The following is a 17,239-nucleotide window of genomic DNA, read 5'->3' on the forward strand; positions in this document are numbered from 1 at the left end:
CTAAATTGCTATTATTTAGAAAGGCTTTGATGTTTTGTGTGAATTTGTTTTGTATCTATGCCTGTTAAAGTTGGTATCATTTAAGCTTATTTGCTATGTAAAACAATGTGTCATCAGCAAATAGGAATAGTTTTGTCTCTTTGGTAATGGTTATGCCTTTAATGTTTTTCTTTTGCCTTATTATTTTTCCAGTATTCCCGGCACTTTGCTAAATAATAGTAAGTAAAGGGCATCCTGACATCTATATTTACTAGGAAATTTTCATGGTTTTCCCACAGATAATTTTTGATTATCTATAGACACAAACTTTGAATTTTAAAAGGGCCTTTTCATGATTATACTGTAGAAAGTTTTTTTTTAGAAGTTTTGCAACATTGTCAAAAGATTTTTTAAATTAACTGTTGATATGATCAGATTGCTTTGGATGTTTTTAGTTTTTTATTATGATTAGGTTAAGGTTTCCTAATTTTGAACCCTCTTTTCATCACAGTATAAATTCAATTTAGAGTGAATCATTTTGGGGGCATATTACTGTAAACTTTTTGCTATGATTTGATTTTATTTCTTTATTAATATGCCAGTAAACTAAATAGCATGGTATGTAACTTTTTAACATTATATTAATAACATCCACTACTTTTCAAAAACTTTTAGAAAAAGTAATTGATAAATGGAGGTGTTGCAGCATCTAAATAATCTCACCACAGAATCATAGATAATAGACCTCAAGGGATTTCAGAATTCATCTTTTTTAACCTTTGCATGGAGGAAATTGAGGATTGAGGAAGTTAAGTGGTTTGTTCAAGGTTACTTACATAGTAAACACTAGATAGAATTTGAACTCAGTTCTAATAACTCTAGAGACAGTATTCTTTTCACTGAACCATGATGCTACTCATTTTTGGAAAGACATTGGAAGAAAAACAGACAAGGTTACTGAAAGAATTAAGAGTGACAAGAAATTATTGGTCAAAAGTTCCCAATTAGCAGGTACCAGTTCTGCTGTAAGCTAGCTCTGAGGACATCTAAGATCGTCTTTTCCTTTGTCCAATAAGGAAACTGAGACCTAAAGCATTTAATTTGCCGGATGTCATGAAGATGGCAAGAAGAAGACCAAAGATTAAAACCAGGTCTTCTGATTCAAATCTGGTGTTCTTTTCACTATTATCATTCAGCCCTTATACATATACAAATATGGACAGATGAATATTATGTTTACTAAGAAAAAATTGATGTAGTGAATTCAGAGAAACCTGGAAAAGTTTGTATGAACAAATGCAGAATGAAATCTTGGACCTTATAAATGAAATAAATGCATCTCAATTTCTCAGCAGAGAGGTATGGTATATTATGAGTACAGAATGGTGCTTATATTGTCAAATACAGTAAGTAGCTCTTTTTGTCCAATTATTTTTCTTGTTTCTTAGGAAAGATTCCATTCTCCAGGAAAGAGGCATCCCAATGGTAATAAAAATATTAAGACACACAAAAAACCTTTTTTAAAAAGGTACATACCAATTCTGAAAGACTTTCATCACATTCACAGATCATAAGAGTTTCTCAGCAGGGAATGAGTACTAACCCTGAAAATATGTGCTTTTTGCCTGCAATTATCCAATTTATTTTTTTTTGTAAACCAAAAACTTTTTCATCTTATAGGACTTGGTGGCTATTATTAATAAATACCTATTCCCTCATTGCTAAATCTCACATATTTGGGAAGAAATTAAAGCAGAAGGTTAAAAAGAGGATAATCTGGCCTAAATTTGCAAAACCACTTAGTCATTATTAGGATGAATACATAAAGTCTTGGTGTTATATATCTTTACTAATTTAAAGGTCTCAGGTACCATAAGACTGATAACCACCAAGATACCAATTGCATTGGCCAAGTAGAAGATTTGTTAAGAGTGAATTTCATTGCCTGACCATAAATTAGAACCCTTGGCTTTGAAGTGAATTACCATTGATAAATGTTTTTAATGATATAATGTATATGAAGATCAATTTCAAATTTAGATCAACAAAAATTCAATGACATTTTGACAAGCACTGTTAGATACTATCAATCAAAGCTGAATAGTGACATTGCACAGTTATATGCTCAGAGTATATTTCTGGCCAGGAAATATCAACGGAGAGTCATATACTGTATCCCAACAGTTCTAAACATCTGCATCCATGGAGATTCCATGTTTTGACATGTAGGGAACTGGGCTGTTAGTATTGAAGATGGTATTCTCTTTTCCCTTTCTCTGTGTATATATATGTGTATACAATATATGTATATATATATAGAGAGAGAGATATACACACATATATACATATATAGATAGATAAGGAGGACTGATTTTGATTAGAAGGAAGTATTTACTTTCACACTTCATTTTGGGTATTTTTTCCCCTTGGAAGGCAGATTGAAGAGATGTGTCCAGTCTTCAAGTATTTTTATGATTAGAAAATCAGAGTTCAAACTAAAAGTGATTCTAAGAAGCCATCAATTCTACCCTTTTCACTTTGCAAATGGGGAAACTGAGGCTTGAAGGAGTTAAGTATTTTGCCTAGGGTCACATTACTGTAATGGCAGGATTCTTGCTAACTCTTAGCCCAATACACTAACCATTATACCATCTAGCTGTTTCATCGAAGCAAGAAAAATCTTTAAGGATATATCTTTGTCTATGCACTAGGATAAATTGCAAAGTTAATTGTTTTGCTCTAAAATTTTAAAATCTATAATGTCAGTGTTAAAAAAAAACAAATCCAGTCATATTCTTAAAATCCTGTTTTCTGGACAATGTGTTCTGGAAAGGGAGGTTCACTGGTAACAATATGAAAATCATTGTGGCACAATGGAAAAAGCGCTGGACTTGGAACTAGGAAGACCTGAGTTTGAATTCTGCCTCAGACACTTAACATGTGATCCTTGGCAAGTCACTTAACCTCAGTTTCCCTCAGCTTCCTCATTTATAAAATGAGAATAATAGCACTTACCTCCCAGAATGGCTGTAAAAATAAAATGAGACCTTTGTAAAGACCTTTGCAAACTATGTAAATGGTAGTTATTATTGATATTACTAATTTGGCTTCGAAATCCTGGAAAACAGCAATAAACACACATTTTGGGGCATACAAAATCAAGAGCTTTACTTTGCTTTATTAGACACCTGTGAAGACATAGGAGTTTGCAGATACAGTCCTGACAAGTTGTGAGTTGCTGCCAAGTGAGATTCACATTTCCCTTTTGCACAATGATTGATATTTTATTATATTGTTTAGTACTCCAAGCAGGTGAGAAGTCTTACATTATGCTCAACAACTCTTTCTACCAGTCATCTGCTTAAGCCATTTTTAGCGTGAACCACCAGTGTTTTACAGCTTCTAAGTCTTTGCAGCGTGAAGTCCAACCTTCCCATATGAACATTATTGACTCCAGTTTATATCGGTGCATACAATTCCTTAACATATTGACAATAAGCAGCCTAAGCTGGACCTGGACCCTTAACAGCTAAACTTGACCTAAATATTGAAGGGATAGGGTCTATTTGTAGTCTTTTCTCACAGTCATCACTGCAAAGTTGACTTGAACATTTTATGCCAACTTCCACTCAAGTTGAAATATATTTTAACATTTCCTATCAGTGTTATTTGTCTACTCATTCAATAACATTTATTCATGCTTGGTGGGTGCGGAGTGGGGAAGTTGCAAAGAAAATTCTATATTCCCTACCTTCAAGATACTTAAGATTCAATTACCCAGATGACAATCAGAGGGGCAATTCAAAAAGTGGGTCAAGAAGACACTTTTTCAAAACTTTCTATAAGATCAGAACATGTATCATTAAAGTAGAGTGATCTAGTTCTAGGAAGTTTCAATATGAATTTTTTAAAACCTACTAGATATATGAAAATTCATAATGAGTTTGTCTAATAGGGCTGCATTTCCAGAGTCCAATAGAATTTTAGGTCCTATTCAATCACATTTGCCCACACTACAGTTCATTGGGTTTGTGATCTAATCTACCTGATTTAAAGAGAAATATCTTGAATGCAAGGCAAGAGAATATTGACAATAGGAAAAGGAGAAAGGTCTGGATAGAGGGAAAGTCCCTTCAAAAGGCAATCCCACTTTTGAATACTTTATTCATACTTTAACTGAAGAAAAGATGGAGCAATCCATCTTTCTTTCCCCTCCTTTACATGCTAACACACTGAAAATGCCACTTGCATGGACTGGATTTTTATTTTTTCAGCCAATAAGCAGGGGCTTCAAGGATCATCAAAGTTTCCCATGTCAACCCAGGAGCTGAAAAATAGGTTTTATTTTATATGTAAAGTCAGACTGCCTACAGACGTCAGAATGCTAAGCTTTCAAGTATGTGACAGAAATAGTCATCTGAGATTAGTTCTCATTCTTTTAAAAGAAAATAGTGAAGTGTTTGAAAGAATGTAGGCTGCTGCTGCCTCTGACCTGTGTACTGATCACTGATGGGTACAATTCACTCACAACAATATTTAACCCTACCATCTCTCTCATTTCTTTGGTCAGTTTTCCTTCCATAAATATTGCATTGTTTACAATTTTAAAAGCCTGTTATTAACTAGAATGATTGAAATGATATCAGTAACAATTTGGAGTGAAATGCATTCAACAAAAAGCAAAGAGCATTTTTATACAAGAAGCCTTGTAGAAATAAAGATTCTGTACATTATTCAAATATTGTATGTACATAAAATTATATTGTTCGTGGTTAAATTGCAAAGTCTTCCTTATTTGTAAACTCTGGTTGGTAACACCAAAGAAAAACCTGTAATATTTAGCTTTTTAAGCATAGCAGGCAGCAAGAAGTTGAATGCTAGCAAGCATACCTCTATAATTGTAGAAGAAATCTTTATGCTGAGTTATGTGACTAGCATTCTTATTTATTACTAGTATTTCATGTTTCACATTCTATGTAGGAATTCTACAAAAAGATGTTAAAATGGAAACAAGGACAAAATGTAAAATGTTCAATGAAATTTTGAAATGTCATTTAGAGAATCTATTAGCAATGATAATAGGTTTGTAGTTCCAAATTGCATTTAAATAAAAATTTCTATTCATTCATGAAACCTCCAGCAGCTTTAAAGCTTAATGAATTCCATCAGGTAGAAAATACAGCTTTGAAAAGTCAGATGGATTGTGACTCAGGTTCATACAATCAATCATTTTGGAGGTTTGGTCCTGGGTTTTGTATGAGGATGCCTTTGGAGAAATCATGAAAGAATATGTTAACTTTAAAAAAAAATCTTAAATCACAAATGTATTTGGTAAGAATTACCAATTTGTCATATGTTTTTGTCTCCAATTCTTTTCTTTCCTTGTTCCTTAGTGTATATACACTAAAGACTAAAGGTAAGGTGAAAACTCAAGTAAGGCAGAGTCTGATCCCAACAAGTCTTCATGATAATGACCTTTTCTCTTTTTTCTTTCTCCCTCCCTCCCACCCCCTCCTTTTCTTCCCTTCCTTCCTTCCTCCCTTTTCCCTCTTTCTTCTTTCTCTCCTTCCCTCCCTCCCTTTTTCCTTCTTTGCTTCTTTCCTTCCTTCCTTCATTTTCCTTCCCTCCTTCCCTCCCTCCCTCCCTTCTTTTAAAATTTTGTATACCCTTGCTTCTAAAAGCCTTTAACCTCCGCAGAAAAAGAGACCTGGGGCTTATTTTATGGAGCACCTTTGTATTCAGTCTACAATTTAATCCATCATGTATATATTCAGAAAGCCCCTTCAATAAGGTAGAAAAACATTTTCAACTAAAGAACTTGATGAAACATTTCAAAGGAGAGCTTCAATTCTTACATGTCTCTTACTGTGTACTTATTTTATTCCTTCTCTAAATGGGGAAAACAATGGCCAACATTTTCATGGGAAAGTTTAGACCCCAAAATTTATTTTTTATCAAGTGTTACACACTTTAAAAGTGCTAGGATTAATTAATCCTATGAAACATCATAGGCATTTTCTACTGAAATTCATCGGGACTCTTATATGAGTTACTTATGTTACTAATAGGATGTTATTTAACATCAACATTCAAGTTGTGTATGACAGAGGTACCAGCAGCTCACTAGTGTTACCTCTGAATTTTGTTTGGACATATTAGCAGCTCAATCCATTTACATAAGAGCAAGCTTTGATACCGAATTAGTCTGGGGTTTAACATCAGGTCTCCCTCCACCATGCTATTATTTCTGAATTAGCAGAATCCTTGATATACAGTTTGTTAAATTAAAGACTTTTTGTTCACGTGAAATTTAAAATCTTGTGTTGAACTTGGAATATCAGTGCACAGTATAGGCAGTCTTTTCTTATTGGTTATGAAACAATTCAAGCTTCCAATTAAGCACCACTTAAAAAACATGATGACAAAGAAAGAGAATACCTACAGACTTGTAATTCTTTTTATATTTACCTTTCAAGACATTTTTTAAAAATCACAAATATTTATGATAATAGACATCAGAGTATCCCTTGGGATCTGGAATCTCATTAAATCTAAAAAATATTATAATAAAAGTGCTTTAGTTCTATTTAACTTAAATCTGTTAAAAGATAAATCAATGCTGCAAAAAAAAAAAAAAAAAACCTTTTTCATTGTCTGAAGGAGTGTTTGACCACTTCTATTTATGTGAGAACCAGCTGCCCTTCTCTGACTATCCCTGAATTTGTTCATTTCTATAGATCATACTTAATTTCTGACAATCTTATGGTGGCAAAATCATTACTAAAACATATTTCAGCCCTCCCCTCCAAATTCCCAATGTCTATTGGTTCTTTCTGTTTCCATCTATCCTTCTGAAATTCAAGTGGGTGTGATGGCAAGTGTGAAAAGTAAAGAATGGAGCCCTCAAAACCAAAGCATTGCAGGTAAGTGAGTTAAGGTGAGGGGGGAGAGGGAGGAAACGAGAGATGGAAGGGATGAAGGGTGAGAGTTAGTAATTTAAGAAATCTATCCCAGCTTTGACACTCTTAGAGGTGGGAATATCAATGGCAATGGCTTTGATTTCAGTGTCCCCAAACTGCATGAATGTTTGGATCTCCCTCCGAGTGGGCAGGGGGGTATCGTTGGTCCCGGTGAGATCCAGGCGGAGAGTGCCGCACTTCTTCACCCCGGGATCGGTGATGAAGTTGACGTTGTCTTGTTCAGCACTATAGATGTTGATCACGATGAGCATCTGGAGGGCTTGGCAGGGGTATAGCTACGTTTCACGGTTTCCCCGAGGGCCACAGACTGATCTGCTGAAATGAATTTATCAAAGACATCGGTGCACCATCGAGTGCCGTCTTTGACCAGCAGTTTGTCCGGTGGGTGCTTCCCTTCCACGTATCGGTTTAGGACTCCTACTCCGTAGGTCAGAGGCGAGCGCCGCACCTTTATGACAGCAGGGTCCAGCCCAAACAGGACGGCTCCTTTGAGGATGGTGAGCCCCACATCCTGAGGAATGATGATTCTGCACTTGTTCCCAAAGGCTGACTGGACTGCCTGCTGCAGGAGAGGAGCCTCTGCAAAGCCACCCACCAGGAAGAGAAATTTGACATCTGTCACCTCAGGCTTCTCAAACAGGTCCCCTGAAAGGGAAAAAACACAGCATGCTGGTTCAGGGAGAGAGAACATGCTCAGGTGGTCCACCTGAGTAAGGGGAGACTTGATCTCATAAAACACTGAAAATGAAGAATCAGGAGGAATGGAGACCAGTTATTAAAATGTACAAACTAATAGAGTTAGGGAAAAATCTTATCTGCAAAGTGATTTTCAAGAAAAAAGATCAGATTTCAGAAGATAAATGATGAAGGGTGTCACACAATCTGACAGAGGAATGAGACATTTTTGAAGATGACAAATGTGCAATTTTATTTTGTTTGACTGTGTTAACAAGAATTGTGTTTTTTCATTTTGGGGAAAGAGGGTGCTAGTGATAGTTTTGCTAAAAAAAAAAAAAAAAAAAAAAAAAAAAAGACCAAAAAAACGCAGGCCATTAAAGTGTTTTTGAATATTCAATCAATCAATAAACACTGATTAAGCACCTATTATGTGAAAAGCTGTATTAAGCACTGAGAATACAAAAAGGGGCAAAAGATATCCCCTGCCCTCAAGAAGTTTACAGTCTAATAGTGGAAACAACTTGTAAACAAATATATATAAAGCAAATTATCTACAAGAAAAATTAAAAAAAAAATAATTAACAGAGAGAAGTTACTAGAATTAAGAGCGTTGGAAAAGACTTCCTGCAAAAGATGAGAGGTTAGTTGGGACCTGAAGGTAGGGAGAACATAAATAAAGCAGGAAACATAGACAAGCCAGACAACTTTGAAAGTAACATGTTAAAAAAAAAAAAAAGAAAAGAAAAGAAACATAGAATTATATGCTTTTAAAAAGATATGTGTACATAATAATGTTCTTCAGTTTCACATGTAATTTTCTGTTCTACTTTGTATATGGAGCGTTTATTACAATTAGGAGAGAACAAATTAGAAAAATCCAAACTCCTTTGTTAGCCATTCAACATTCTCCCTAAACTAGTACCATCTTTACCTTTCCAGCTAAGTGGCAAAATGGCTAACGCCAGGCCTTAAGTAACAAGTTCAAATCCAGCATCAGACACTTAATTGTAAGGCCCCAAGCAAATCACTTAATCCCATTTTGCCTTACTTTTCTTATCTGTAAAATAGAGATAATAATAGCAACTACCTCCCAGGGTTGTTGTAAAGCTCAAATGAGATGATAATGGTAAAGCTGTTAGTACAGCACAGAGTACCTGCTTATTTATTTTATAAATGCTTGTTGCCTCTTTCTCTCCCCCCAGGCCAATAAAATTGAAAGTCCAGTCTTTACTTGTGGCTATGCACTGAGGATAAAAAAAGAGGGGGAAAAATGAAACTGTCTCTGCTCTCAAGGACTTTATAATATAGTAGTGTAATGAAATATATGCACAAATATAATTTGAGTTAAAAGATGATTAACTGTCCAGGAGAAGTGCCGCTCACTGAGAACTTGGGGGAATCAAGAAAGGCATGGAAGAATGGTGAAGGGAGTAAAACTTATCTTTCTAATGGATTATAAAGACTTTTTAACAACTCACATTTTCCTACTATGTTAAAGATTGTCACATTTTTTCCTACTTAAAATAAGCTTAGGAAGTAGACAGTAAAAGGATTACAAATGAGGAAACTGAGAAATGTAATGACTTGTCATTGATCAAATGGTCAGTAAATTTTTGATGTGGGATTTGAAAAAAGCTTCCATATTATATGCCATTTTCCTTCTACCTTTATTCTACAATCCAGCCAAACTGATCTTTTGCTATTCTTCACATGAAATATTCTGTATGGGCTATATCTATTTGTTTAAAAATATATATTCTCTCTTCATTTCTGTCTTTTAGAATTCCTGCCCTCCTTTAAATCCCAACTCAAGGGCCCCTCCGCATATGAAGCCTTTCCTTATCTAACTGCTAAAAAGGATCTGAATCTGACTCCAATCTTCTTCAGCTTGAGTACTACATTCTATCTATTGCAACAATCTTTGTCACACCACACTATAAATCTCTCAAAGGTCCTAGGTGATGTTTATCTCTAACTGGGCTGGTTAGTTTTACTGCACAGGGCAAAAACCAGTCTATTTCCCCGTGTTAAATAAATGAATCTCTACTTACGGAGATGATCGATGATGTTGTCAATTGTTGGCTTAAAAAGGGCATTCATTGCATCTGGGCTCATCCTTAGCATTCCCTGGGATGACCATTTCACAAAGTCTACACTGCAGCAACATCATACAGAGCAAGAATGAAATCATAAATGTTTATCATATAATAATTTACATTTCTATAATACTTTGCATACATTATCTTGTATCTCATAACTCTGTGAGATAAGCAGTACAAGGACATATATGTGTTATAGATGTATGTATATATGGTTATATATATTCATATATATTGTGTCTACATATATATTTATACACACACTCAAAAGGTCAAAAGAATGACCAACTCATTTTATGAAGATATTTTCCTTCATTTCCTTCTTAATCAAATTAATATATGACAAGTTCGAATTTAGGCACCATTCCTGTCTCATAGTTCAAGGCAATCAACTACATTGAGTTCCTTGCCACACAAGAAAAATGTCCTTACAAAGTTGTTCCTGAGTCTCAGGACATTAGGAATATTTCCAGGCCTCCCAATTTTGTCTTCTCTCTTACTCTTCTTAATTAAATTTATAATTGAAAATTCCACATAGAAATGCACCATAGCTTACCATCAATTACTTTGAGAGAAAAACATAAAATATCTTAGACATAGCTAGACTATGTTTAAGAATCAAGACATTTACAGTATCTATATACAAAGAATCAAGACATGTTTAAGAATCAAGAGAAAAACAAATTATCTTAGACATAGCTGGTCTATGTTTAAGAATCAAGTCATTGGGGAGCATATTTAGTATCATCCTGCATAGAGATATTAAACAGACTACCTAATGATAACACCTTTTATTTATATAATTGTTCCTATATAATTTATAAATTTGTCCCTAATAACCATAACCACCCTGTGAGGTGGACAAATCTATTTGCTAGCAGGCCAGCAAACGAGTCTTAAAGAATCACAGATTTGTAAGATGGAAGGGACTTCAATAGCCATCTTGGTCAACTCATATAGGAAAGGAATCCTCACTCAAATATATGCCAGACATAAGGGTAATATAGCCTCTGTCTGAAGGCCTTCAAAGAGGGGAAAACATATTACCTCTTAAGATAGCTCATTCTGTTTTCTGTTAGCTTTAATTGTTAGAATACCTCTCTGACCTCAAATCTAATAGGTCTTTTTGAAATTTCTACTCTCTGTTTCTGATTCTGCTCTCAGGGGTCAAACCAGTTTATAAAACAGAAAGCAAGTCTAAAGGTAATAGAATGGGGAATGGAGAAATAAATTGTGGCATGTGATTATGATGGAATATTATTGTTCTATGGGAAAAGATGACCAGGATGCTCTCAGAAAAAAACTGGAAAGTCCTCCATGAACTCAAGCAAAGTGAAATGCATTGTGTACAAAGTAATAGCAATGTTCTGGGATGTAAATGCCTTTGTTATTATCCACAGTACAATGATCTATGACTACTCTGAAGTACTTATGATGAAAGATCCTATACATACTCAGAGAAGGAACTTACTGAGTCTAAATACAGATTGAAGCATATGCTCTTATTTTTTTTTAAAACTTCATTTTTCTTGAGGGTTTTTTTTAGAGTGGGAAATCTATGTTTTCTTTCACAACTTGACTTTTGTGGAAATGTTTTGTCTAACTTCACATGTGGTTTCTTAATGGGTGCTAGAGATAAGGGAGCAAATCTGGAACTCAAAAGTTTTAAAAAAAACAACTGTAAAAAATTTGTTTTAAATGTAACTGGGGAAAAATATGAAATATTTTTTAAAAAAAAAAAACACAAAAGAATGAACTATGGCTTGCCTATTCTTCTTTAGTTAAGTTTTTAAAACTCAAGATAAATCCACTCTGTACCATAGGATTCCTTCTCCCTTACCTTCCTAGTTGCCTATTATAAACATATTCAGAATCTCTAGGAAATAGAAGCTACCTCAAAAGCCTACCAGGTTGTTGGGGGAAAGTTGCCTAATTTTCTCCCCAAAACAGCAACTTTTTGCCTTTGGGGAAGTTTTAGTTTAGCAAGGATGGAAAATTTGGCTAAGTTAGACAGAAAATAATATCTGTGTATCATTTTCCGGTATTGTATTTTCTTGCTTTTCTCATTCTCTTCTTATCCATTCACAGTAAGCAGCTTATCTCCATATCCATCATGATTCTTCTGAGGCTGCCACAGAATATTCCCCATCTTATTCCCCTGTCTAATTCTGAATTGTTTTTCAGTAAAGCTAATTTATTTGTCTAAAAAGAATCTATTTACTTACTTGCTTTTTCTCAAGGCATGTTCCACACTGTGACCTCGAAACTTCTTATAGTAGTCGATGAAGGAGAAAGGCAGGTTGATATTTAGGGGATTGGTTCTGTCTGGGGCAGCAGCCCGTTTGCGGGATTCAAAAGCAATCATTAAGTCTACCCAGGCTGCTGGACGTTTAATTTTAAATTGTTCAATAAAATCTTCTCCAAATATTTTACACAGAAGCTTTTCAAATTCATAATCTACTCCCAAGGAACCATATGGTCCACCTAAGTTAAAAAAAAAAAAATGCCGTTGCAAAGATTAGTGAGCAAACAATAAGCACAATGGATCTTTCTCAATCAGAATTATGATCATCAAGATGCTGTTCTAGAAAACTGTGATCAATAGAACTTTGGATGGGTAAGCAATTCTGTCTTTGGTACATTTCTTAAACAAACAAAGCCAGAAGTCCCTTTAATAAGCAAACTATAACACCATTCTTTAATTCCCAAGATCATCTCTTGAGATTTCTTTCAGCTCTAAAATTCTGAGACTTGGATTTCAGAAAATCAGGAACAGTTTTTGTTTTTCAAATGTTCTCATTAATATAGTATAGAAGTGTACCAGAGTCTGTGAACTTTAAATATATATATATATATAAAATCATTCATAAATAGTAAGACCAAGATCCTGCAATGAGAAGTGTTTAGTTCCAATTCATGTAGCCAGTAAGTAATAGTTACCTCTTCTAAATGGACATGAGTAATCCCTGCTGGTAATGAGCCTAATCCTACATGTTGTCACTCAAATAAATATTAATTTCTTATTAAGGACACATCTGAAAATAAGCTTATTTAAAATATTAGTTAACATTTCAATCTTAGGAGAGTTAAAGCTGTAAATAGATTTTAGAAGATCATTTGCTAAGGGGTAAGTAGCTTACCTGTTGACTTGTACAATTCTTTAAGGTGTCCCTCAGGTAATCTGATCTGATGGACAGTGAGATCCACTGTGCCTCCTCCACTATCCACAACCACATACCTGTCACCTGTTAAAAAAAGAAATGTCTACTTTTCACATGGGTATCATGATAAAAATACACTTGGCAGCCCACTGAAGGGAGATGAGTGTGATACTCTAGCAGAAATTCATGGGAATATTCAAGATTAGCAACAACAGGTTTTATATTTAGTAGTTCATATTTAGATTATTCATGATTAGAGTGTTTTCAATAATATCTACCAAATGGTAGAAGTGATGGAAAGAAAACGAAGAGAAAGAATGATTAGAATGCAGCATTATTATTAAGCAGAATCATATGCAATTTCTATACACATTCAGGAAATTTGTTGCTAGGTTAATGCTGCTGAAATATTTAGTGCTTACTGAAACAAAGGCCCTGTACTGAGATTATGATGTTCTGGATTCATCTGAAGAAATTCAGGTCTTTTATAATTTCCTCTTAATATCCTGGATTGTTGTGTTTTTATAACATGCAGTCATACGCTTCTCCCTTATCTCCCCCCAAAAGGCAGTCTATAATCTCAATTTATTTTGTTTTTTTTTCTTCTGTAAATGCAAAACAAAGGAATGCATTTTTGCCAGGAGCAGCAAACCAGTAAGAGTAAAGGACATTCAAGGACTCTACCTTCCTCCAATTCAGACCAGATCTCTCCTATGACATTTTCCACCATAAAGGTCCGACTCTGCCGATTACGACGGATGTGTTCCTTAGCTAGTTGTCAATAGAAAGAAAATAACTACGTATAAGAAGGCATGAAAAAGGTGACAAGAGTTTCCTATACTAAGTATAGACTAGTAGTACAAGAAAGTTTAGAGATGTAACATTTTACGTAACATTTGATCAAAATAAATAAATATAAGAGAATTCTAAAACCAGTTCCTTTTAGATAAAGTCATTATTTCCTTCACTCTTATGCTATTTGTCTAGCTTATAATTAAAGGCTTCATCCTTGTTAAAAAGTTTACAGAAATTGGCTTCTCTGCATGTTTGGTTAGGTATTTTTGAGACACTGAAAAATAGCTATTTTCCTGGCATTGTTGTACTGAGTAAACTCAGATAACACTGTCTGAAAATGAGCCCTGCTGTGCCCTCAATTAGGTAACTTCACCTCAATTGGTTATGTCTGGTGGAAGTAAGAAGGAATGGGTTTTTCAAGACTAGCTCTGGAATGAAATAAAGCTCAAGGGTCGCATTGTCTCCCGGTCATTTTCCTGACACTGACAGACCCATTGTCCACTGCCTTTAACCACTAGATGGCACATTTAATACTTGACCAGACTCAGGTTTTGCTTCTCAATGAAAACTCAAGGAAAAGACTCAGAGCTCAATATTAGTTCATCTGTTGGGTTATGAACTATAACAACTCCTTATATTTTCATAGAAACACTTCCCTCAATATTATTATCTCTAGTGAACTCCAGCAAAACTTTTGAAACAGGTATGGGTAAATATTAAGTTCCCTATCTTATAGATAGAATTAGAGAGTTGGTAATTTGTCAAAGGCCATATAGTTGGTTAGTGACATGGCCCCAAATATAATACAGGTCTCCTGATTATCCATCCAGTGTATTTTTTTTCTACACCCCACTGCCTTGCTCTTACTTTGAGAATCAAGCTTAACTTTTCTTTTAAGTTTGAATAAAGCTAGAATAATTTAAAAAGATAATATTTACTGCAATTGTTTTTATTCAGTCATTTTTAATAGTGTTTGATTCTTCAAGGCCCCATTGGAGTTTTCTTGGAAGGAAACAGTGGTTTGTTGTTTCCTTCTCCAGCTCATTTTAGAGATGAGGAAACAAATAAGGTTAAGTGACTTACCCAGAATCATATAACTAGTATCTGAGGTCAAATTTGAAAAATGGAAGATGAATCTTCTCAGCTCTATTCACTGTGCTTTCTATTTATAAAATCCAAATTTAGAGCTGAAAGGGCCCTGAAAGGTCATCAAGTCCAATTGGTTCATTTCATAAATGAGGAAATTTAAATGCCAATAAACTTGGTTTTATCAAGATCATTGTAAATGGGTACATTTGGATCCTTAAGTTTTAGGTAATCTTAATCTCTGCTTACATGTTTATAATAAAGAACCAGTGTGATATAAGACAAAATGACTTCTGGGGAAAATAGTATTATGTGAAAATAAATGTTATGAAAATGCCTCTCAAATTCTTAACATGTCATTTATTGGGCAAATGAAGGCCTCCTGTCTGGAGATGAGAAACATGAAAAGGTGCTCTGAACAAATGTGGTTATTCCAAAATTTAATATACCACAAGGTACAGAAACAGAACCCAAGAAATACAAAGTGAAAGTGAAAAATAAACAGAAAATAGAGGGTTTTCCTGTTATTTTGTGGATTTATTTTTAGAAGCATTGCATCAAAATTACTTTGATATGATATGAATTTATGCTAAAGAATAACTTGCTAAAGTGACTAATAAATCAGCAATGTAATTTTAAAAAAATTTAGTGTGGTTTCATAAATATCCAAGCTGTTCATGGCTTGTTATTTTGACAATGCATTCATTTTTCCTTATATTTAGAGAAAGAAGCTTCTGGCATACTTCTTAGCATTTGTTCTTTCATTACTAACTTCTAAACCAGGATTTCTTACTTAATCAGATATCTATTTTGATTAATTTTGACTAAATAATGTTTCAAAATCACATAAATATAAAGATGCTTATATGTGTTGTTAAAAGTCTAGAAAAGCCCAGTCAAGATTTGATGTTTGTGATGAAAAACAAATGCTAACAATAATTATAAATTAAATGTATTTTTATATACTGTGACATTTTTTCATAATGTTAGACATCTGATACAAAATAAAGAAAGAGGCAGGTCAGGCTCAGCTATCTCTTTGAATAGGGGGCAGCTTTGTTACACCCTGATCTTATTGGAAATGCTTACACTTTATTCCCATTATATATGATACTTGCTGATGGTTTTATCTAGATGCTGCTTATCATTTTAAAAAAAACTTCATTTATTCCTATGCTTTCTAGTGTTTTTAATAGGAATGGGTGTTGTATTTTTTTCAAATGCTTTTTTCTTCATCTATTGATATAATCTTATGATTTCTGTTCATTTGGTCAATTGATTTATTATGCTAACCATTTTCCTGATATTGAACTAGCTTTGTATTACTGATATAAATCCTACTTGACCAAAGTGTTTCATCCTGGTGATAAGTTGCTGTAATCTTTGCTAATATTTTATTTAAGATTTTTGCATCAACATTCATTTCAGCTACTTCTTTGAAAAGGAATAGAAATACACTAAAAGTAACTACACTAGGCTAGTTACTAAGAATGATTGCCCCTTAATCTCCACCAGCAAATTTTTTTTTGCTTGAACAAAATTCAAAGTCCTTAAGGAGACTTGGGGGAGCATGGTCAGCCAAAGAAATAAAACCTAAAGATTGTGTTGTGGAAACTCCTCATAATCAGTTCTAACTTCTCTGCTTTCTCCCCCGACCCTTATGAATGCAGTCTGGAATGGAATTGTAGCTTTTAGCAAAGGCTTAATTCTTTCTAGTATATGAGAGGAACTTCTGAGATGGACTCAATGGGTTTTCTCTTGCATGCTCTGTGTTCATTTAAAAATTTAAGATTGTTTACACAAAGCCATTCATTTCCCTGAAACTCTTTCAAATAGTTCTCACATCCACACTAGCTGTTTAAGGAAGGAAACCTTATCAAGCTTTGTAGTCCTGAAGAACCCTTGATGAAGAAAGAGAACTGTAGGGGTAAAAAAATAAGCATCTAATTGACGTGAAGGCAGGTAACTATTAAAAAAAAAGACTCATTCATCTCAAACATGGTTCTACGTTCCTCATAACTGTACACTTTGTTTTCTATTTTTAAAAATGAAAAGAAAACTTGTTGTGTTGGTTTTTTCCTCCTAGTTTAACTAGATTTTCCAATAATGTGTATTATAGGCCAGTAGTTCAGATATAAGTAAATAATCTTAATAGATGAATTAAAAACAGGCAAATTATGTTAGATTATAAATCAGTTAAAAGACAAGATTAATACTCAAGTGTAATATAGAATTTAGAACTCTGATGGCACTCTGAAGCAGTGTCCATGGAATATTACTTCCCATTTGTCTGTTATAATAACTATTTTGGAAAATGCTGAAAATGACCCTTTTCTTGACTCATTTGGTCCCTCCATGTATCCAAAACAGGAAAAAACCAAAAAGATGGAAGCAGGTTCAGGTTGACCATTAAGGAAAATGTCCTTGTTCTAATAGGATATCTTGATTTCAAGGAGCCCTT

The 17,239-nt window shown here is 34.2% G+C and overlaps 1 protein-coding gene across 1 annotated transcript in view; it reads right to left on the reverse strand.

Moving 5' to 3' along the window:
• Nucleotides 1-3,137: 3,137 nt before the first annotated feature.
• The window catches only part of HSPA12A (heat shock protein family A (Hsp70) member 12A), a 97,527-nt gene continuing 83,425 nt past the window's right edge, over nucleotides 3,138-17,239 (reverse strand). Inside the window, 6 exon segments of the mRNA XM_051981505.1 lie at nucleotides 3,138-7,215; nucleotides 7,218-7,604; nucleotides 9,689-9,792; nucleotides 11,962-12,220; nucleotides 12,877-12,981; nucleotides 13,582-13,668. Coding sequence (XP_051837465.1) covers nucleotides 6,968-7,215; nucleotides 7,218-7,604; nucleotides 9,689-9,792; nucleotides 11,962-12,220; nucleotides 12,877-12,981; nucleotides 13,582-13,668 — 1,190 coding nt within the window. The 3' untranslated portion in view covers nucleotides 3,138-6,967.

This window comes from Antechinus flavipes, chromosome 2, assembly GCF_016432865.1.
Source record: "Antechinus flavipes isolate AdamAnt ecotype Samford, QLD, Australia chromosome 2, AdamAnt_v2, whole genome shotgun sequence".
Taxonomy (NCBI): Eukaryota; Metazoa; Chordata; class Mammalia; order Dasyuromorphia; family Dasyuridae; genus Antechinus; species Antechinus flavipes.